The sequence below is a fragment of the Calidris pugnax genome, unplaced genomic scaffold, assembly GCF_001431845.1.
Source record: "Calidris pugnax isolate Ruff unplaced genomic scaffold, ASM143184v1 scaffold141, whole genome shotgun sequence".
Classification (NCBI taxonomy): Eukaryota; Metazoa; Chordata; class Aves; order Charadriiformes; family Scolopacidae; genus Calidris; species Calidris pugnax.
This window is the reverse complement of record NW_015090902.1, coordinates 1194897-1218951: the sequence shown is the minus strand read 5'-3', so window position 1 is coordinate 1218951 and position 24055 is coordinate 1194897. Positions and strand designations below refer to the sequence as shown.

At 39.4% G+C, this 24055-nt stretch overlaps 1 protein-coding gene across 1 annotated transcript in view; it reads left to right on the top strand.

The window, feature by feature from the left end:
* The window catches only part of AGPAT5 (1-acylglycerol-3-phosphate O-acyltransferase 5), an 81653-nt gene that overhangs the window by 23111 nt on the left and 34487 nt on the right, over nt 1–24055 (top strand). Inside the window, exons 5-6 of the mRNA XM_014948973.1 lie at nt 6440–6530; nt 18196–18357. Coding sequence (XP_014804459.1) covers nt 6440–6530; nt 18196–18357 — 253 coding nt within the window. The remainder of the gene's footprint in view (nt 1–6439; nt 6531–18195; nt 18358–24055) is intronic.

Here is a 24055-nt window from a genome sequence, read left to right as displayed (position 1 = left end):
TTAAAATGATGGGATTAGGACTCCAAATACTAAGTGGCAAACCTTTTATGAGCTGAGGCTTGGGTAAAAGGAATGCATAGGTTGTTCTGACCTTCAGAATAGTCATCTTCTTCTTTTTTGGAGATAGTGTGTTTATGTTTGTGCCTGTGTCTGTGTTGAAAAAGTAAACTGGCCTTACACTTACTGAGAGGCTTAAATGAGTGAAGTGTCCCTATTTAAGACAGTGCTCAAACTCATTTTTTCCTGAACTAAGATTTAGCGTGCAGGTTTGGGTGTTTTTGTTTTTGTTTTTAATTAAGATAAGATATTTAAGACAGTGCTCAAACTCATTTTTTCTTGAACTAAGATTTAGCGTGCAGGTTTGGGGTTTTTTTTTTGTTTTTAATTAAGATAAGGAAGTGGATCTATTTCCAGTTTTTAGCATATAAGTTACGAAGGCCAGACATACAGCTGAGCTTTTCCTGTCCGATATCTCATTTAATAATGTCCCCATGGAGAAGATGGCCAATATTCAGTAGTGGTAACCTGTGCCTGCATCACTGAGGGTCCTGGCACGTTGCTGAACTCCGTCACCTTATTTTCTGTCTGTCAGTGCCAAAGATTTTACTTTCTGTAAAACTTGCCATGTGATGGAATAAGCAAAGACAAATTGCAGGGTGTATGAAAGAGATGTGTAGTCACCCCCCTAAGCAATTCCTCCCCCTGCAGAGTGCTGGTTCACTTTGCTTTAGTCGGTCTGGGTGAAATACCCCAGCAGGGGGGTTTCCTTTATAGGTTCATGGACTTTCTGCTGGCCAGAGAGGCAGCTTCTGGTTCATTCTGGCTTTCTGGCTTCCCTCTGCCTTCCCTAAAGTGCAGATTAACAGTAAGGTTTTGATAGTGATACGAGTCTTAATTTGAACTCGGCATTGAATTAGTCTACTTTATAAAAATACTGATCTTTATTTTTTAATACAGTCTGAGGAAGATGTGTCTAGAAACTCATCTAATTCTGAGTCTCTTTAGAAACCTGCAAATGATGTTCAGTGTAGCTCCAGTGTTACAAATTGACTCAGGCTGGCCTGTGATTTTAGCCCAATTGGAATGCAAGGGGAGGTTTAAGCATAAAGCTTTTCTTTAGAGCTACATCTGCCATGGGTTCTGCTTTCCATGGGGGATGTCCACATGATAAATAAATGAAATAAATCCAGAAGGCTTTTTTTCTGGGGCATCACCTTTCTTCTCCCTCCACAGCTGTATGTGGATTGAAAAACTATACCTAAACTACCAGAGCTAATGCCAAATGAATTTGGAACCACTCAGGTACCATTTTTTATTTATTTTTTTTGGTGCAATTTGGCTATCTGGAAGTTCGACGGTGTTGGAAATGGGCACAGAAACTGGACACAATTACCAGGCAGTTGTTGCCATTTTAGTCATATTCTCTAGGGTGGCAGTACAGAAGAGAACTAAGTGTTACTGCTGCAGAAATGCATTCTCTCTTAAATCTCTTTCAGTCCATGAGACTGAACAGTGTAGGGAGTGACACTTAGGCTTTACAAAACCAAAGCTGTCAAAAGCCTATTTACTGAGACAAATGTTTGCATCTTCTGGGGTAAAAGACACAGACCACTGAGTTGTCATTTCAGGGAAGACTAGATTTTCTATAATCCACTTTATCTGAGAATTTAAGTGTAGATGCTGTAAATGCCCTCTAACCTACAGTTACTACTGGGAGAAGAATGTGATAAACTGTGTCCATACTGCATTATTCACAAAGAAACTTTGCAATTCTGGAACTTAGTGTGACATTCACAAGCTTTTAGAATGAAGACATTTTAATCAGTAAAGCAAGTATGCCCCAAACTCATCGGCTTCATGCAAAAATAATTAATTCACTACTCTGGAATTTTTATTAAAATTTCTGCACTGGATGTTACAGCTCAGGATGATGCTGATGCTAAACTGAAATGCCGTTGCGTTTCTTAGTGGAGATCTTGAACTAATAAATTATCTTATTTTTTATTCTCAGACTGTCGTTGAACTATAGACTCACATGGTTCATTATTGGGTCTTCTGTTGGCAAAACTCAGTTCAAACAATATGATTTTGTTTAAAATTACATAAAATCTGGCAGATTGTTAACCAATTGCAATCTTATGTCTTGTGAGAGCAGAAACTGTCACACCGTTTGAAGGACACTTTTATATTAATGTTGTTTTAATGTAAGCCCTAACAAGATAAACACATTTCTCAATGTAACAATGTATCCAGCCAACACTTGATATACTCAATCGGCTTTTTTTCGAAGTTAACTCTTCTGAACAGCAAATTACTCAGTTTTATAATGGAAAATGTAACTTACATTTCTTTTTCTCATGCATGGAGAGTAGGAAATCTGCATTCTGAGATGTGGGATTTAACCCATTACAGACAATATTTAGCTGGTTACTATGTGTTTTGGTTTTGTCATTCATTCAGTCACAGAATCAATCTTTGTCATGTGAAGCAGTGCCAACAAAACAGTAAAAACCTGGAGGGAACATTTTATTAATACGTTAATGCAACTACTATAAGGCTTAATGTAATTATTTTGTCATATAGTTACTAATTTGCAAATCCCTGATGACTTCTTTGTAAATCCTGAATGTCCTTGCCTGCTTTCTTCACATCACCCTTTGTATTTTGTTCCAGTTATACCAGATATACTTTCTCATATTGTATCTTTTTCAGTTATTGATCTGGGTGTTAATGTTTCTCATCCAGTTCACCAGAAGGATATCTTTGAGGCAGTGGTTTAAATGGATTCAGATATGAATCTGTCTAGCTGTCAGGATGCAATAATAATAATAATATTAAAACTAAGCAAATGCACTGTTTAATATAATTTTGAACTTTGTAAATAAAAATATTTCATCATTTTCCCCTTGTCACCCATCCCAGAACAGTAAGTGCAAGGTATCCTTAGGTAGTAGTTACCACTTCTTGATGCCCTAACATTCTTCTACAGTGGCAGCTGCTCTCTCCAGGACACCCTCTAAAGCTCTTTTTTCAGCCAGGATTTCTCTTTATCGCCCCTTCTTGCTTTTTGTGTGTGGTATCTGGCCTGACTTTGTTCTGTGCTCCAGGGACTCAGGCGTTGCTTTGTGTCCCTTTCCCCTGCTCTACCCAAACCAGCTCCTTTTGAGGCACTCTGATCTATCTCAAGGGCTTCCTCGGCTGCCCTTCTCCCCCCTCTGTGAGCAGGGCCCCTCTTGGAGCCATTCCTTTTTGCTTGGGAGACCTTGGCAATGCTGGGGAAACGAATAGAGTTGTTTTTCGGGTCAAAACAGATATCATCATCCATTCAATTCATTTGTGGATCGTGGCAAGTCTGCTGACGTTATGCTGGGGACTCTGCGGGCAAACCCCTGCCTCTTTTCTGGTTTTCTGGGTCCAGCAAGTATCAGTAGGGTTCTACTGAATGAATCCTGATCCACTCCTTGAACCTTTCAAATGGATGAGAGATGGCAAGTGTATTGACACCCACCCATTACGCAGAAACAGGCATGGAAGTACCATGTAACTGAACACAGGGACCTGCTCTGTTTGGGTTAAAATTAGTATATCAGTGAATGCAACTGTGGTAATGCAAAATTTTCTATGTTGCTTTGAACACAAGCACTGTATTTTGCAGGCACTGTGGTAAAATGCGTAACCTTTATGTAGCTAATTGCCCTAAATGAAAAATTATGTATAAAAACATTGCCTTAGCTGCAGCTAGTTAGGCAATTCTAGGCAACTTCTAGGCAGTTAAAATGTTCCTACAACTCAACGGTTTTTAATCCAAGTTCAGGGGAGCTTATTTAGTTATTAAAACCTTAGAGATTTGTATTTCTTGTAGTCTTTGGAAATAGTACTTAAGATTGAGCTTCTGCTGCCCGTGGTGGGAGAAGAGAAAAGCCAGTCCCACAAGTAGATTTGTTAGGCTGAATTGTGCTGGCAGAATGTCTTTGCCTTGTGCAAGACTGTATGTTGGTGTAAGTAGGACATCTATTTACATTCATGAATTTTACTCAGGTAAAGTAGACCTAATGAAATACATAATAGGTTTATATATGCTGAGTTTAAGGCAAAGGCCACTTCTCTGTCTTGTCGGTGTGCTTTAATTCAGAGAGATTTTCAGATTCTGCTCAACAAACCTGTTCAGCTGCTTCTGTTTTAGAGGTTTACAAGAATAATTAAATACAATTTCAGCCTCTGCTTTGTATTACACACTAGGACTGGAGTAAGTAGATACTCTTCTGTGTTGTGTAATCAGATTTTAGTGGCTGATTATCTGCTTTGAAGACCAGTAATGCTGTTGCGTGCTTTTAAGTGCTGATCTCTGTACCAAGGATGATTTTCCTGTCCCGTGTGCTTCACTTTCTTTGCTCTGTCAATTATTACCTGTTACAGCCACTGTATTACCCTTTGGAGCTGAGCATTCGTTCTTTAATGAGGAGGAGTAGCCTCATCTTTGAGTACCATTTTAAGGATCCAAATTAAGTGGTTTGAATGTAAGCACATTTATGAAAAAATGCATCTGAATTTTAATATTATGCCCTTTCCAGCTAACTAAGTTTTACTTAGTCACTTAAATATCTCAACAGTGTACTTCATAGATGAAATGTATACATGACTGGGGGAAGTGTGGACTGCAGCTGGGTCTAAGGATTCCTGTACTCGTCCTTGTGCTTATGCTACTGTCATGTTAGAAAAAAAGTAAGCACCTTGCCTCTTAAACCCATTTTCTTTTATTCTTTCCCCACCGAATCTGTATACATCTGGAATTTCTGCCTGTCCTTGAATGTTCTTGGACTTCACCTGCCTCTGCAGTTTGCTAGTTCTCCTCCTCCCCAAACATGCCATGGCAAGCCTTTCCTCCAGCTCTCTTTACTCCGCTCTACTGACACTGGTTTTGCCATTCTTAATATTTTTTTTTCCTTTTCCCCCTGCCAGATTCTAGGCTATGCACTCAGTTCTCCTCTTCCTTGATCTCCTGCTGGGTTCACTGGTTGGCACAATTCCTAGATTTCTCCCCTCCTCTGTGTTTTAACGCATCTTTCAACCTTCTTCGCTGTGGGGCGATTCTGGAGAGTTCAGTTGCTGGGTCCTGTCTTTCTGCATTCAGCCTTTTCTCTAGCTGCTCTGCAATCATAAAGTGCACACACCAGCACAGTGATGTTTTGTGGGCCAGAAGCATGAAGTTATATTCCTGTGTCTCTCCTCTGAGCTTTTATTTTACTTTACGTCTTGTCATGATGTGCATTCCCACTTGTCAGTGTCCTGTACTCACTGACAGTCCTCCTTTTACTGCTGGGTAAATCCACCATCTCTCTCCTTTCAAATATTTCTTGAGAGTCATTTCTGCAAAGATAACAAACTAGTGAGTCTAGACACAGGAGGCATGATTTTACTGCCAATGTGTCAGTGGCCATTCAACTCCAGGCTAGTTGCCGTTTGTGGCAGCAGCCTTTCCTTCTGCAGATGAGCCCCCCGTGTGACATTTTCACTTCTTAAGTCATGTGTTACATCTATTTTGTATGTAGGAGATTCTAAAAAAGGCACACACCAAAAAGAGAGAGAGGTGGAAAGCTCTGTTCTGTTTCAAAAGCAAATGGAAAATTCATCAGATTTGACTGCCTCTATTTGGGTACATAATTTGACATTCAGATATGCAGATACTTAGGCAACCTTTTTCTGGATAGTGATTTGAGAACACTTAGATGGGTACTGCTGAGTAGGCAAGCAAACGGATTTACTTGGCAAATGGAACTTTGCAAACATGTATGCTTGAAGGAATGTCATTTTAAAGTTCAATTTATGCTGAACTATCAGTTTAAGTTCATAATATATTTAATACCTAATACAATGAGATGCATAAAGGCGCATAAGACAGTTGATCTATAGTAGTTTCAATTAATAGTATTTCCTATTACAGATGGAATTAAATGTGGATGCCAGTATAAGGCAAGATGATATCCAAGATCAGTATTAAAGCAAAAAATTTATAATTTAGGTCATCTATGACATGTCAAGGGCCAGAAACTATGTTTTGAGTTGAATTACTTGGAGGTCTTTAATTATTTGACTGTCTTCTCAAAATCTGCTCTTATCCCACTTAACAAAACAGATACTGTTGTTGATATCAGCTGCTCCTGACTTGCTCACTTCTGTTGACGCTTGCTATCTCCCTTCCTAAATCACCTGGGCAACTTTCTGTGGTGTACATTCAAAGAGAATTAATTTTGAACCCCAAACAGTAAGTTTCTTAGAGCTAAGAAATTTTAGCTCAAGTATTCTGATTTTCTTTGGATCCTTACAGTAATCAATGGTGGGGACTAAATACAGTATGGACCTGTCAGGTGATGATAATTTCTGTAACAGGGTTACATTCATTGTAAGAACTTGTCTGTTTTGTTTCTTTTTAATCCCACAGATGTATTTAGTGATTTTTCCAGAGGGGACTCGGTACAATCCAGAAATACCAAAAGTCATTGCAGATAGTCAATCATTTGCTGAAAAGGAAGGTAAGCAAAAAAACGTTTTGAATTTTTCTTTTGTTACAATGTTAACATATGTTACATAAAATTGTTTTATAGTAGGAAGATGGTGTCACCTTAACTGGACTATTAAGCCTGCGTGACTGATACTTCACGGTTAGAATAGCCCAAGCCGGTGTTTCTCTTATCACAGAGTCAGATGAGTAGCTTATATACAGACATTTCATGCATTTCACATTGTGCAAGGGTATTGATTCTCAAGAAAGTTCTCTTTAGTTTCTATCTATATCTGTGTTTTTATGGACAATTCTTCTCTTGCTCCTTCAGGGACATAAGAGTTCCTACACTGGATCAGAGCATTGTTCCATCTAAGTTGATGTAACTCCAATCACAGTTGTTACTTGATATGAAGAATGTTTTGCATAGAGACTGTTGTGCCTTAAAAAAATCTTTCATCACATCATTTTTAATTACTGTTGCTACTACCATGGCTTTTTGGTTTTGTTCCTCTCTCACCTTCCAGTCTCACCTTTCCTTGATTGAACTTTAGTATGTAGTCGCTTTGAACGTTGGCGTTGTCTCTGTAACCACAGATGGAATTACTTCATCTTTGGAAAGGCTTGCAAAAAATCTAAGGGTCCCAAGCTTTTTCATTTTTCTCACATTACATGCACAATACACGTAAACTTTGAAGTCCAGCAGTTCAGTGAATGTTTCCTGGTTTTGTTTTTTCCTGTTGACCAAAAGTGAAATAATTCACGCTGAAGGTAAACAAAGAGTAACAAATAGGTCTGGTAAATTCATTTCTGTGACACACTGAAATGAATTCACAAGTCTGTGAATCAGCCTGTTGATATCATCAAGCTATTAAGTATTGTTAGCTCTTGTCCAAAAGGATATATGCTTTTCTTCTCCTCCTTGGGAAGAATGGAATTTGTTTGCGTGTATGAGCAGGAGAACTTAAGTCATAATGTACTTATTCATCGCTTTAGTTTCCTGTCGGAAACGAAAGTCAAATGTTTCATTTAGGTTGGCAGTTCTTTGAGAGTTTACGGGGGCTGTTTGATGGGGTTTTTTATCCTCTTTCAGGGAAAAGAAAGGGCTCTCATCATTATTATTATTTTAATTAACTTCTTAATTATATCTCTGCAGTCTGCAAAACTGAAAAACATTGCATTTGTGCTTTCAGAGCACCTGTTTTGTTTCTTCGAGTGCTTTTCACTCTGGTATTGGTCTGCTTTTATTTTGTAAGGGTTAGTCCTTGTGAAAATTCTTAAGACAAATAGTTATTAAACAGAAAGTATCTCCTATTCTGCTGCAGAATTCTCTTGATCTGCTTTCCCCTCATTGCTAAATTTTTTTTGTTGGTGATCTCTCCCCAACGTCTCTATACGGAGAGAATGGGAAGCAGTCTGGATCAGACCTTGCTTTCCTGCAAGTTCATGTGAGGATTAATACTCGAGAATGGGAAGCAGTCTGGATCAGACCTTGCTTTCCTGCAAGTTCATGCGAGGATTAATACTCCCTCCCTGACAGGAGGGTGTAGAGAGGTGGGGGTTGGCCTCTTCTCCCAAGGGAATAATGACAGAACCAGAGGAAATGCCTGAAGTTGGGGCAGGGGAGGTTTAGATTAGATATTGGGAAGAATTACTTTCCTGAGAGCGTGGTCAGGCACTGGAATGGCCTGCCCAGGGAGGTGGTGGAGTCACCATCCCTGGGGGTATTTAAGAAACGTGTAGACTTCATCCCTGGAGGGATTTAAGAAACATGTAGACTTCACTGGCACTTCAGGGTATGCTCTAGTGCCTGGGATTGTTGGGTGTGGTGAGTGTTGGTGGTGATGAGCTGTTGGTTTTTTTGCTTTGGTTCTGTGTGGTTTTGTGTTGGTTTTTTTTTGTTTTTTTGTTTGGTTGGACTCGTTGATCTCAAAGGTCCATTCCAATTATGAAGATTCTGTGATGAGGGAGCTGTGAGGATGGGGAGCACTGCATGGCCACTGATGGAAGATGACAAAGACTCTCCATGGTCCCACCACGCCACTGTGCAGCTTGTGATTTCCACCCAGCAGCCCCAGTGCACCACGATGCTGGTTGCTGGTCGCGTGCTGGGGCTGCAGCACGGGCACCGTGACCAGTTGATCACGAGCTTCTCATTTCGTACAGTTTTAGGAAAGGTAGTAATGCCCCGTAGCTCTGCCAGTCAGAGGAACGAGGACGTACTGTAACTTCTAGGTTAAAATTTGTACTTCATTCATTGTGGAGATATGAAGAAGTCCGATAATTTAGTCTTGTTGTCTTAGCATGTTTGTTACAGAGCACCGTGATTCAGTGTTCGCTTCACAGACATGCAGGGGAATTTTTTTTTGCTTGTTTTTATACCTTAAAATAATAAGTTTTCCTGACCTTTTTTGCACAATTCATGTGTTGACAAAATAGTACAAGTGTAATACTGGATAAAGTGGTTTAATTAAGAAGAGTTAAACTTCAAATTTATGGTAGGACCAATGATATTGTACCCAAAGATAACAAAGCTGTTCCTAGAGCACGAGCAGAACTCCTGTTTATCATGCTGCCTGAAATACTGGTTTTGACATAAGTGTGAGTATATGTTGTAGTAGTTTTGCAGAGGGGAAGTATGAAATGGTTTTGTGGGATTTGTGTTTACTTTTACTCTCCATGGGCTGGATTATCTTCCAGAGAACGTTCGTTAGTTTAAACAGAATTATTAGGCCAAACTCAATTACCTGGTCTGAGCGTGAGCAGCTGATGAGCTGTATCTCAAATCTTGATGTTCTTTTTAAGTAAACACCATTTTTGGACACAGTTACTGCCTTTTTACAATCAGGACGAGGACCAGTTCATCAAAAAGAAGTTCGGGGGAAAAAGTCTTAGTTTGATATTCAAAGACATGCTTTCACAGTGCTGTTTTCAACTATTATGTCTTTCCTCACTGATACGAATATATAAATAAATCTTTTCTATCTGTGAATAGGATGGAAGGATATCAAACAGCAAAAGAATTTAGAGGTGATTGAGGCCACCCTTGAAAGAGAGGCAACTTTTTTTAATCCTTCATGTTACAGTTTGTTCTGCCAGAAGACTTGGGTTCTACACCAAACCTTGACCCCTAGCAAGAGCAGATGGATTTCCTGTCTCTGAAACACAGGAAAATCAAATACACGGGGTAGATCCAGTAGATCTGGGTAGATCTGGATATGAGTAAGTTGAGACTGAAGGCTAAAAAGCACGGAGAAACTTCTAGGGAAGGAGTAGGGCCATGTACTTTTTTACTATTTTTAGAAAGAAATAAGGACTATTGTAGAGTAAAAAATGAAATCCATGAACTGGTCTTGAAAATTCGTCATTAACTACCTTGCCAAGTTCAAGTTGAATGTACTGCCAGGTTTCTGTTTATTAAAACTGAAGAATGCCAAAACCATCTAGAGGTCAAAATGGTAACATTTGGGCATTAATATTCCTGGTTTTCATGCTGGAGACTGACACATGCACATTAGCCTTCAGTGCTGATGGATTTGACGCAGCCAAACTCTATTCTAATTAATTTGAAGTCCACCATAGCTGTATTCAGTGGGATACAGAAAGTTCTCTGCTTCCAGGAGTACTGGTTTTATGGTGATAAACTGAGAATGTTATCATCTCAGGATAATGCTAGTACCTTCAGAAACTGCAGATTACTCATTCTACATGTTTTACAAGTGACAGAAAATTCCAGTCACGTCAGATTTTTACCCAGGATAGAACAGGCAGCATTTTAAGATCAAAATACATTTGATTGCATTGGGGAGAGAAAAAATGCCCTTCCCAGAGTTTAGAAACAAAAGCAAAAGCGACCTCTCTAAAACTAGTTTGGTTATATATCATAGGATTAATGCGGAAGTTATTCATAGAACAAGTTAAATTCTGTTGAGTTGAGAAAATTAATCAGATATTTATCTTTGTTGGCCAAAATAGCAATATTTGCTGGGGTTTCACAGCCATAGCAAACCACGTAAGCAGTGCCAGAGTACCAGATGATGGCCCCTGTCAAGTTTTCATGTTCCTGTTGGAGGAAATGAGAACACCCCACTTCCAAGCTGATGGGGACACGTGCCACGTAGCTGGATTTGAACCAGATGCTACTTGTCCTCTCCTTAGGTGGCTGCATGAGGTGATTCCAGCAATTACTAGCAGGACGGGCTCTCTTTTTCTCCAGGTTTTAGTATGGTTGGTGACTAATGTGTTTCAAATGGGACATCTTGTAAGAGTCTCATAGTCAAATGGGAGGGGAAGATATTTCTCCCTTTACTCTCTGTCTCTGTCTTTCTCTTGAAGATCTAAGAATGTGACGGTATCTGTTTGGCCTCTTGGCCTCTGAGCTTTTGCCATCCAACTTCCACTACTGAAGTGTATAGTCATGAATCTTGGGTTAGAGTTTGCTTTAGGTTTTCCATTGTAAGGGAGAAGTTGGCTAATGTGATTCCCATCTTCAAAATCTGGGATGCAGCCTTTCCGTTGACTTACGTAGTGGTGACACCTTTCAGGCTCTGACCTGTTGCTTTAGGCATCCTAAAAGTGCAGTGATTCTTCCACACTAGTCAGTGGGCTTGAGTTGCTGAATCCAGGGAATTATAATATGTAGATGGCAGTCATATTTTCATATGGATTTAACTCTAATCTTGTCATAATGTCAGAAGTGGTAATTTTTATTTTATGTATTTATTTATTCCAAACTGTAAATCTTCTAAGGCTGAGTGTTTTTAATGGTACTGGACTACAGAACAAAATTTCTATAAAACCCACAAAATACATGATTATTATTTTTGTACCAGCTTCTGGTATAAAATTTGTTCCATTTATATTGTACCAAAATATATATATGTATAGATTTCTGATCATTTTCTGGGAGTTAGACCTATATAATGTTCCAAACAACCACAAATTTCTTAGGCTTAGCAGGATATTAATTTTATCCAAATGTTAAGCAATGGCATTCTAAAGATTTGAAAATAAATAGAAGTAATCCAAAGCCCTCCTACTCCTAATGTTACTAACTCCGAAAAGTCGAGGAGAAAGGGCTAAGAAGCTTGTTAAATTTAACTTGGCTCGCTGTTGCTGAATGAAGACAAAACAATCTTCCCTGGTGAGAGGCATTTATGGAATTTTGTATTAGTGTTTGATTTTTAACAAAGGTCATTTAATCAAGCAAACATTTCAGGTATTCATTTATTATGGTTTTATGCAGAAGAGTTGCAAACGTAATGTTTTTTAATGCTAAGTTTATCTTGACTAGTATCATGCTTTCTGCTAAGATGTTTGTGCGTTCAGGATATGCTTATCTCAAAATTGCTTTTACAGATCATGCGAAAAAGAGGTATTTCAACCGAGCTAATAGAAAATGTTTCCCTTCTAGATCTTGGCTTTGGCTTTAGATTGTATTTTAAAGCAATCGAAAGTATTTAATATCCAGAAATGTTATTGGGAACTGTCTCTAAAAAATAGCTTTTGGTGATATTTTTTCCACACACTTTCATGTACGCAAGCGTGATGTAAGTGTGCGCACTGAGCTGTGGAAAGAAGAATATAATTTTTTGAAAAAGTAGGGAGGATACATTGAGAACCATTTGAGAGACATACCGTTAGGATGAAGAAAGGATTTCTTTTCTTGAAAGTCATCCTTAGGAAATGAAATTGAGGAGAGCGAGAAGTACCTTGTGTTTCTGGCGATACCATGACGGAAGGAGGTGTACCAAAGTGTGGTGTCTCCCGTGTGTCGCTGTGGGATGGTCATACTCTTCTTGAGGGGATTCTTTGCGTTTCATATACTTTAGTTCGTGGTGATGGAAAACACTTTTTACAAGAGCGTGCAATTTTTAGATGCTATCACCAGCTGAGTCCTGTTTATGTAAGTCAGTGGACTACTTAGTGTACGAACGGATGAGGTCTCCCACCAAATGTCATTTTATAAATCTGACTCTGGTTTTGATAAGAAGGGAGTTGATCACTGGGGGCGTTCCAGAAGGCTGGTGGCAACTCAGTGTTGGGTGAGTACTGGGGACACCCCAGGCAACTGCAAAGCCCTCAGGCTAATATCACTTCTGTACACATATACACGTGAAAAAAGAAAAATAAGGAAAGAAAGATCTAATTGGTATTGATATCAATTCATTTTTTTTCACCCAGCTTTCAGTTTTTGTGTTACTGCCCAGCAGCATGGTTTTATAGGGGGGAAAAAACCCCCTCAAACTAATTCTGACATCCACTTGCAGTGAGCACATAACTTTTGTTGATGAAATGTGATAAAACTAAGGTAATAGATGTGGGTTATTCTTAATTTCGAGGTGTTTTTTTATTGTTTTCATTTTAAAACATGGCATGTGCTCATGTCAGGGGTACAAATATGACCAATGGAGTCCAGGTCTGAAAATGTAGATGGCCTGCCTGCACTGACCAGCAGGTTTTGCCCTGGATGAAGGAAGAGAAAGAGAGATCATCCCCATAGAGTTATTATATATGTATATAATATATGTATATATCAGCTATTATATTTGTAGCTTCACCCTGAGAGGTTAGATAAATGGTGTTTCCTTTGGAGTTTCTCCTTCTTTTGTGTTTAGATGAAAAATTAATTCTGTAGGTGTTAATGATTTGGGCCTTTATACTTCCCAAATTAAACCTTATTTTGTTCCGTTTTCTTGCAGACTTTCTGAAGAAATTCTGCATCTTACTGCAGTCTAGCGAACAGCAGATATTTCAAGTACCCTTGCTCACTGTATTTCTTCAGATTTTCACATTGCTTTCATATTTTTTTTAAGGTTTGTTTACCATATAAAAGTTAGGTAACAGAAGAGCAAAGCCTATAGCATGTTAAGGTAGAGTATTACATTATTAGAAATCTAGTTCGTTTTCTTTGGCATTTAAAATAAAATCTCATGACCTTAAATACTTTGACAGAGAGTCCTAACTTAGTATTGCACAACATTAAAAACAGTTTAAGCACAGCGTGTTTTGTGAGCTGGATGCGGGCAGCTTGCCAAGGTAACTATACAGTAACTGCTTGGGTTTAAGTTCTGTTATGTTGATTTTAGCAAAGATCATGAAGTAATTGCAAGAATGTGTGGTTCATGTTTTTATAAAATGGATTCTTTAAAAGGATGTGCTGCGCTCCTGGTGTTGCTGCATGTTTATCATGCACCGGAGAGTGTTTCTGAATAGTGAACTTTCTTGATTGATTTTAATTAGGCACATACTCATTTTGTCCTTAAACCTTCAAGAGTTCACTGGTAGCACATGGCCTCAGAGGGGCTTATTCTACAATTGCATTTCACGGGTTGTGACTGACCATCTTCATCACCAAAACTGGCCATGGATTCAAAAAACTCAGCACCAAATAGTCTTAGATACCTAAATTAATTTCTCTAGAGGATTCGGTTCTCACCAAAACCTGTTTGCCTTTTTTCTCCCCCACAGTAATAGTTTGGTTAAGGGGAAAAGAGGAGTTGGGCAGGAGAGGAATGATGGGGTTTTTAGAATACGTTTGGGAATTCAGATCAACGCGAGTTGTGTTGAGTGGAGTGTCCACTCTGATGTGGGTGCTGACACAACACTAGAATATTCAGTGCTTCATTTACACAGCAAACATTTTGAAACATAACATAATTAGCTGTTTGATGTAGCAGTTCACAAGCTAAGAAAACACTGCCACCATGTTATGCTTCAAAATATTTACATGATCCATATAACATTTTGCATAGACAGTTATCGCTGTTGCCGGTAAAGCTGAGAACAATGACTTCAGAAGGAGTGCTAGTAAATAACCTTTTATCTTTGTGTTCAGACAAGGAAATTTTTAGCAAATATTAAGAAATCAAGATAATGATTTATGCTGAAATTTTCAACTGTAAGCATCGTAGAGCAGCTTAGAAATTAGCATTATCTTACAGTGTTCAGTAGATATTTTCATAATTGTAGATCAATTGCCCAACAAGGGAGAGAAGTTTGGTACAAAATCAGGACATAATATAGTATCTTTTGAATTGCTTTTGCAAGCAGAAAAGTATCAAAAGCAATACCACAATACTTTGGTTTAGAAAAATTTTTGCTTTATCAGGAACCAGTAGGTAACAATGGATGGTTCTTTAAAAATGGCCTGGTAGGTAACAATGGATGGTTCTTTAAAAATGAACTGAAGACTAAGCCAGTGAAAAATAAGGCTAGAAAGGAATAATTGGAATTTTATTTGGATACTTCTTTTTGAGAAAGATACCCATCTTATAGCAAAATAGTGAGAATTTTTGCGTAATACATTTTTTTTCCCCATAGAAGCATTTTCAAGTAAGTGTGGAAGAGCTGTGTTCGAATCATGAAAAGGTTTGGGGTTTTTTTTGTCGTTTGTTGTCATTTTGAAAGCCGTTGTATGTTAAAAGGCTAGAAATAGAATTAAGTTGATACTTTTGGGGCCAGCGTATTTATATGTTCTTAAGCATGCTCTAGGTGGAAGTGGTCAGCTGGATATGCAATACTGTTGAGCCTGTGCTGTTTTCAGGGAAGCAGGGGATCAGTTTCCTCCTTGCTGTCTATCCTCAGCGCTGTAACATCCCTTTCCCTGCTTGGTTTTCTGCTGGGATGGTGACTTGAACCCGCTGGTGGGAGAGGGGTGCCCGAGCAATACAAGGTTAACAGCAGGAACAAGGAAAGAGCAGTAAGGGAAACAACTGCAAGGATAAAGTGGAACATCCCTTTTTCCATAGCAGGAAGTCATTGGAGTGGGCAGAAGCTGTTGGAACTGCTTTCCCCTGTCCTTCCCCAAAGTGAGGACCCTCAGAGTAACCATATCTAATGGCCCAGAAGGTGCCACGAGGAAGAAGGAAGCAAAAGCAGGGAAAGCTAGAATCTGTAGTAGAAAATAGCAAAACGTATAGGTATGTCTGATAGCTTGGTAGCTTTGGAGAAATGTAACACCCTGTTTTAAGCATGTGAAGTTTAAAACAACCACTGTTTTTTCACCATGGTGCAGTATTGGGACTAAGTATGTAGACCAAATCGATTTGTCCTTCAGAAGTCAAATGCCAGATGAGCATTAGGCGTGCTTAAAATTATCTGTGCTTATGACTGACCTAGCAAATCTGTTTCTGATACAGAATTTCAGGAGGTGATGTCCTGTGTGTTTAGTATTTCTCAGGATGCGGGCAGCTTGCCAAGGTAACTATACAGTAACTGCTTGGGTTTAAGTTCTGTTATGTTGATTTTAGCAAAGATCATGAAGTAATTGCAAGAATGTGTGGTTCATGTTTTTATAAAATGGATTCTTTAAAAGGATGTGCTGCACTCCTGGTGTCGCTGCATGTTTATCATGCACCGGAGAGTGTTTCTGAATAGTGAACTTTCTTGATTGATTTTAATTAGGCACATACTCATTTTGTCCTTAAACCTTCAAGAGTTCACTGGTAGCACATGGCCTCAGAGGGGCTTATTCTACAATTGCATTTCACGGGTTGTGACTGACCATCTTCATCACCAAAACTGGCCATGGATTCAAAAAACTCAGCACCAAATAGTCTTAGATACCTACATTAATTTGTCTAGAGGATTTGGTTCTCACCAAAACCTGTTTGCCTTTTTTCTCCCCCACAGTAATAGTTTGGTTAAGGGGAAAAGATGAGTTGGGCAGGAGAGGAATGACGGGGTTTTTAGAATTTGTTTGGGAATTCAGATCAACGAGAGTTGTGTTGAGTGGAACGTCCACTCTGATGTGGGTGCTGACACAACACTAGAATATTCAGTGCTTCATTTACACAGCAAACATTTTGAAACATAACATAATTAGCTGTTTGATGTAGCAGTTCACAAGCTAAGAAAACACTGCCACCATGTTATGCTTCAAAATATTTACATGATCCATATAACATTTTGCATAGACAGTTATCGCTGTTGCCGGTAAAGCTGAGAACAATGACTTCAGAAGGAGTGCTAGTAAATAACCTTTTATCTTTCTGTTCAGACAAGGAAATTTTTAGCAAATATTAAGAAATCAAGATAATGATTTATGCTGAAATTTTCAACTGTAAGCATCATAGAGCAGCTTAGAAATTAGCATTATCTTACAGTGTTCAGTAGATATTTTCATAATTGTAGATCAAAGTATGCTTTGCCCAACAAGGGAGAGAAGTTTGGTACAAAATCAGGACATAATATAGTATCTTTTGAATTGCTTTTGCAAGCAGAAAAGTATCAAAAGCAATACCACAATACTTTGGTTTAGAAAAATTTTTGCTTTATCAGGAACCAGTAGGTAACAATGGATGGTTCTTTAAAAATGAACTGAAGACTAAGCCAGTGAAAAATAAGGCTAGAAAGGAATAATTGGAATTTTATTTGGATACTTCTTTTTGAGAAAGATACCCATCTTATAGCAAAATAGTGAGAATTTTTGCGTAATACTTTTTTTTTCCCCCTAGAAGCATTTTCAAGTAAGTGTGGAAGAGCTGTGTTCGAATCATGAAAAGGTTTGGGGTTTTTTTTGTCGTTTGTTGTCATTTTGAAAGCCGTTGTATGTTAAAAGGCTAGAAATAGAATTAAGTTGATACTTTTGGGGCCAGCGTATTTATATGTTCTTAAGCATGCTCTAGGTGGAAGTGGTCAGCTGGATATGCAATACTGTTGAGCCTGTGCTGTTTTCAGGGAAGCAGGGGATCAGTTTCCTCCTTGCTGTCTATCCTCAGCGCTGTAACATCCCTTTCCCTGCTTGGTTTTCTGCTGGGATGGTGACTTGAACCCGCTGGTGGGAGAGGGGTGCCCGAGCAATACAAGGTTAACAGCAGGAACAAGGAAAGAGCAGTAAGGGAAACAACTGCAAGGATAAAGTGGAACATCCCTTTTTCCATAGCAGGAAGTCATTGGAGTGGGCAGAAGCTGTTGGAACTGCTTTCCCCTGTCCTTCCCCAAAGTGAGGACCCTCAGAGTAACCATATCTAATGGCCCAGAAGGTGCCACGAGGAAGAAGGAAGCAAAAGCAGGGAAAGCTAGAATCTGTAGTAGAAAATAGCAAAACGTATAGGTATGTCTGATAGCTTGGTAGCTTTGGAGAAATGTAACACCCTGTTTTAAGCATGTGAAGTTTAAAACAACCACTGTTTTTTCACCATGGTGCAGTATTGGGACTAAGTATGTAGACCAAATCGATTTGTCCTTCAGAAGTCAAATGCCAGATGAGCATTAGGCGTGCTTAAAATTATCTGTGCTTATGACTGACCTAGCAAATCTGTTTCTGATACAGAATTTCAGGAGGTGATGTCCTGTGTGTTTAGTATTTCTCAGTTAATTTGCCCCCTTTTTTTTTTTTTTTTTACCTCAGATGGACAAAATGTAAACAGTGAAGAAGTGCAGTTTCATCATTTATAAGCCAGACTAAAACCATCACTGCTTCTAGAGAAGGAGCTGTAAAAAGGACTCTTGTTGAGCAGCCTTTTTGTCATTGATGTGCTTTAGGATTTCTGCTTCATCTTCTTCATGTGCTCAGTTGAGCGTTTGTGGTGTGCACACGTGCACATTCTCCCTCTCAACCGAGAACTGAAATTGAAAATAAACCTTTTGTGATTTTGAGTGAGGGTGCTGAAGTTCCTTGGCGCGATGTCTGTTTTGTAATGTAGTCCAGTTTACTTTCAAACACTGCAATTTTTAATTTTTCCCCCCTCTAGGGCTTGCTATATTAAAGCATGTGCTGACGCCGCGTGTGAAGGCAACTCATGTAGCCATTGACACAATGAAGGACTATCTGGATGCAGTGTATGATGTGACTGTTGCTTATGAAGGTACTGTGGACCACAAGGGGCAAAGAAAACTGGCACCATCTATGACAGGTGAGTTGATGTACATTTTAGACATGCTACAGCCATATACTTGTTCATAGACAAAACCAACTTTGGGTACTTTGTTCTGTAATGCTCTGAAGATGATCTCCACAGGGCTTCAGCCATCTCTCCGCACCTTGGCAGGACATTGTTCATCAGTGATGAGGCTTTACAATAGTTATGTGTGATGTTCCTGCCCTCTCCTTCCCTTCCCTATTCCATGCAGAGGATATTTCTGTAGTCAAATTCTGCGTACAAGTTGTCTTGGAGTTAAAATGAACGTGGGGCCATAGGCAGCAAGGTGCCATTTACCTTCATGTTTCTTCTAGCACTGGGATCTGGCGTCATCATAAATTCTCTCTCCCTTCCCCTCTGCTGTGCTACATACGTGTACATGTGATGTAATTGCTGACATGCATGTATTTTAAAGGGAAAATATTAGTAATAGTATTTTAGTGGCAATTTTTCAAACTGCTACACATACCCAGCAACCTTGCAAACACTTAACAGCCTTTTATGCAAGTGGGCTTTACTTGCTGTAGTATTTTAAACCACCTACAACACCTTAAGAGAATGGGATAAATTCATTACGCATTCCTCGAGTAATCTAACAAGGAAAAAAAGTTGTGGTGTTTCCGTTGGGGGAACTCTGGGACAGAGAGCCTTCGGGGTTTACTTTTCGGTTGTGCTTGGTGGTGGATTGATTGATTTTAGTTTTTCAAGTAGTTAATTTACCCGTGCCATCAGTGGAGGACCAGATGTCATCTTTTTATCTGGTAGCAGTTGGTGTGTTACTCAGTGATACCCGTGTACAACTCTCCGTTGCTAGTTGGCTCAAAGTGGTACTTTTGAGCCTTTTGCACTACTCATACCGAGGGGGGGAAAAAACCCCACAGTAGTTCCAGAGCTTTTTGGACTTTTGGGCAAGGGAGCAGTGTTGGCTGAGGCACCCACAGGGAACTTCTTAGCTAGCTCCTCGGCTGGCCCAGTGTCACTGTGTCACTGGGACTTGTTCCTTCTACTGCTAAAAATAGTTGGTAGTGCGGCTGTTTCCGTGTCACGTCAATATCGGGTGTAACTCCTCGAGGTGGTGTGAAGTTCACACGAACTCCTTGCAGGTGCTAGTTGCTTAGAAGTCCTGGAATTGTCTATTTTTACAGTTTCGCCATATTTAAAATTCTTCTGGATAGGTGAGCAACATAACTGTTAACACTGTGTATTAACACTTGTACTGTAAGGTCGTAGGATGGTTTTATATTTTTTGTAGATTTTGTTCCCAACAGGAATTTTTTGTAGCTAAATATCAAAAGCACTTTTTATAATTTAACCTTTTTTATTTATAATTTTCTTTTTATCTTGACTGTACAGATTTTTATGATTTAGTTTTGGAGTTTTTTAAAATACCTTATGACCCTCTTATAGACTCACTTGAAGACTGGCAGTCTCCCTCTTGTCCTGTCACCCAACCCTTTTCAAGACCCCCTTCAAAATAAATAGGATTGTTTCCCCTTCCCTGCAGCATATCTTGTTTCGTGACTTAATAATTAGGCATTCAACCATTCTCATGCTGGACTTCTCATTGCCTGATGGTTAATTAAACTATTAAAATGTCATTACCTAACGATAAGATGGCAAACGTTCAAATTCCTCCCAAGACCTCTTCACCTCTTGAACCTTCCAGTTTGCATGAAGCGTGACGTAATTATGGAAAGGGATCCAACAAACTGAATTTCCCTGTTGGCTGCTTCTTGTGTCCAGAGTGATAATCGGATGGTTTGGGGTGGCCCTTTGGAGATTCCACAGCGGGCAATCCCAGGCGTTATCTCTCAGCCCCCCCTTTCCATTAGGGGCTGGGTAAAAACCAAGGCAGCAACGCAGAGTGAAGCAGTTGTTACCCATTGCAGAGCAGATAAATGAAGCATTCATCCAGGCCGTTCCGTGTGGCAGTCGCATGTCTTCCATATAATATAAATTATGTAGATTAAGGACACTTCATAAATTACAGTGTGGAACATAGTTGTCATTCTTTTAGGCCCTCCAGACACAAAGTGGAAGAAAAACAATTTCTGTTGTAAGAGGTCAGGATCATTTTGCCATTTGTTATGCAGAAGTCCCGAAATTGGTCTGTTCAGGAATATAATATAACAAGAGTTGAATTACGTGTTGTTACGCATTGGAGATTTTTTAGCATTATTGCTCTTTGACAGTACTCAAATCAGTTCTAAAGTGTCGTTTTCACGTGTGTGTTTCATATGAGCATGTCATGTTTGTGTCAGTGCTGAAGGAGAATTTTGTTTTTCATTCTCATCGGAATAAAATGGCAGTGCAATCCTGGTAATTTTTAAAAGATAAGGTTGACATGTCTTTTTCAATCTAGCAACTCTGATTGAAATTTATTGCATGGAAAACAAACTTCTGATAAACACAACTTTACTTGAGGACTGTATTTCCCATAGTATGACATTTCCCATGTGAATGAAATGTGAATTCCGCACGGATACAGTGTGTTTCTTGAAATGCATTTTACTTTCAGTTCTATAAATCGCAATTCCTCAGAAGAGCCTGTGCCACTTCTGGAAAAGCCCATCCTTCCCCAGGGGTATGGTTGGCTCTTGGCTGCCACCTCCAGTAGGAAACGTAACGGGTTAAAAGGAGCATTTTAGTGGCCACATTTTATCTCAGGAATTGTGTTAGTAAACTGCAAATGGGAAAAAAATTCCGAAGAAAAAACGAATTGCATTTTAAATTTTGTAATATGAAGCTCTTAGTGTAAATAGCCTTTCTTAGCAAAATTAGATTTTTTTAAAAAAATTTTTTCAGTCCAGCAAGCTTAAATATCATAATGTTGACTTTATCAACAGGATTAAATCAAAACACAGTATAGTAGCGACTGGAAAATAGACATTCACTGTCCTTTCTGCATTAGTGCTTTGTGTAGAGCCGTGAATGCCAGGCATGCCTGATAACGTGGGACCTCTTCAGAGCAGGCAAACTATTACACCCTTTCAAATGTGTTGAACTTTTTGTTACTATTTATGCATTTTAATGTTTTGTCGGCACTTTCCAGCTGCAAGTTGTTTGTTTTAGGAGACATCAAATTTGATTAGTCTTAGACAGGGACTAAGATTAGATTAGTTTGAGACAGGGATGTCACTTTCTGCTATTGCTTCACATCCAGTTGCGACCAATGGATGCAATTTTTTTCCTACCATTTATTCATTATTCATTTCTTCTCATTCCACCAAGTTTAGATCTTGGTACGTTTCCAGGGGAAGCTTGTCCTGTACATGGCAGCCTTTCCAAAGAATAGCCATTTCCCACAGATTTCTCCCCTCTCGCTACTGAAGATGGTTTCTCCAGATCATTAATGACAGAACGTGATGGTCCTGCTTAGGGAGGACCATGCTGCCAGACAGTATTTATTTGCGGGCATTAGAATAAGATGCCAATATTCATATAGGCACTGCAGCACAGCTGAAATGCATCTCAGGTGTTGAATTCTCAAAGAACTACTTGAAAGGGAAAAGAAGGGGGAGAAACTCATGTGCAGGATCTGTTGATACTATTTTACTGGGCTGTCATTATGTAAAAAGTAGAAATAAGCTTGGGAAGAAAGAAGGAGAACCTAGTTTTCCCCCTTCTGAATGAAAGTCCTATGTGTTCACATCCAGCTTTGCCTGGTGTTAAGGGGCAGGTCTCGTGGAACGTGGGAACTGTTGTCATTCTTGCACCTGAAGGCCGGTTATGTACACATCTACATCTTTATTATTCTGCCTGAAGGCTTTAACATAACCAGATGGTATTTATCTGGCCATCGTAGATGAAAGAGTGTGTGAAATAGCAGCATGTGACAATGATAAACACTGAATAAAAATAGCAAGTAGATGTAGACTCCGTCTTAAAGAAGTCGGAGGAATTCCTGAGAATTATTGACTCTGCTGTATATCAATTCCAGAACAAACACTTTGAAAGCATATGTATGTGTGCGTGTCTGAAAATCCCTACAGCACTTTGATGGGGATAATTGGAGGAGGTCAGACTGCCCTAACTTCCCTGGGGGCAATTACCCTTCTCCAAAGGCTTGCACTTTGTTAGGACCCAGTCAGACAGTGAAGTACAGGACAACAGGAAAGAAACCTGAGCCATAGAAACCAGTCCTAGTCCAGACTGTGGCCCAAATTTGATCACATCCATTGTATTTCAAGGTCCAAAGAATGATAACAAGCACATGGTTATAGAGATGTTGAAAGAATTAAAAACTTTGATTGAAAAACTGATAGTAAAAGGAATGTAAAACAGTCCAAATTAAGATTTATAGTGATGAAATGACTAATCAGATCTCTGCTAGCTGTCATGTTCTTACTGCTTGAAAGATTATTGAAAATTAAATGGCAGTTATTTTAGAGCAACCAAAGAAAGGATGTAGATTAGAACTGAGGCTGGACATCAGCATTGGTGAAATCTGCATCTAGTGTGGGACAGCTTTTTAACATGTCTAGTAAATCTCACATCAAGAACTTGTCATTCTGCATCTGTTCAAGCAAAATTTAAGTTTCATATTTAAGTTTCATATTCATTATTCATATTTTCACTTAAGTTTAACTTTTCATATTTCAAATTGCAAATTTTCCATTGAAATATTTGGAGGAATTTTGATAGCAACACTAGCTGGCAACAGAGCTCTGTGATATTCAGCCGTGCATTTTTCCTTTAAAGGAAAACCCTGGTTTTATTTTGTGTTAAATATTAAAATACAACTTTTTAAATGACAGGATTTCACCAGGTACCACAAAGTAAGTAAACTATCACGCAGCTTGAATGCGTTTTCATTTGTCTTCTGTAGGAGTAGATCTGTCATTTTAGTACCCCTGTAATTTCCTATTAAAAGTAGTTTGAGTAACATGAAAGCCAATCTGTTAATTTGTGGGTGACTTATTTGAAATGGCACTTTGAATGCAGCTGTGTGGACATATGCATCAATATTCTGCAGATAACGGTGGTCTGGGTAAATACAAAGTGTTTTTGCAGCGCAACAATCAAACGTTGTACTTCTGCTTGAAAATAACAACATTTCCCTGAAAAGCAGCATCAGTTTATGGGAACGTATGCAGACCTTGCTGTAATCCTTCCTAGGACTCCAAAAATCAGAGAAAATGACGGCCAGTGTGAGCATGAGTAGCACCTGTTTGTTTACTGACCTCAGAACAAGCACACAAAGATGACACATATTCATCAATGACCTGGATGAGGGGACAGAGTGTATCCTCAGCAAGTTTGCTGGTGATACCAAATTAGGAGGGGTGGCTGACACCCCTGAGGGCTGTGCCGCCATCCACTGAGACCTGGACAGGCTGGAGAGCTGGGCAGAGAACAACCTAATGAGGTTCAACAAGGACAAATGTAGGGTCCTTCACTTGGGGAAGAAGAACCCCAGACACCACTACAGGTTAGGGACGGATCTTCTGGGAAGCACTACTGAGGAGAAGGATCTGGGAGTCCTGGTAGATAGCACACTTTCCATGTACCAGCAATGTGCCCTTGTGGCCAAGAGGCCAATGGGATCCTGGGCTGCATAGGGAAGAGTGTGGCCAGTAGGTCAAGGGAGGTCATTCTCCCCCTCTGCTCTGCACTGGGGAGGCCACAACTGGAATCCTGCGTCCAGTTCTGGGCTCCCCAGTTCAAGAGGGACAGGGAGCTACTGGAGAGA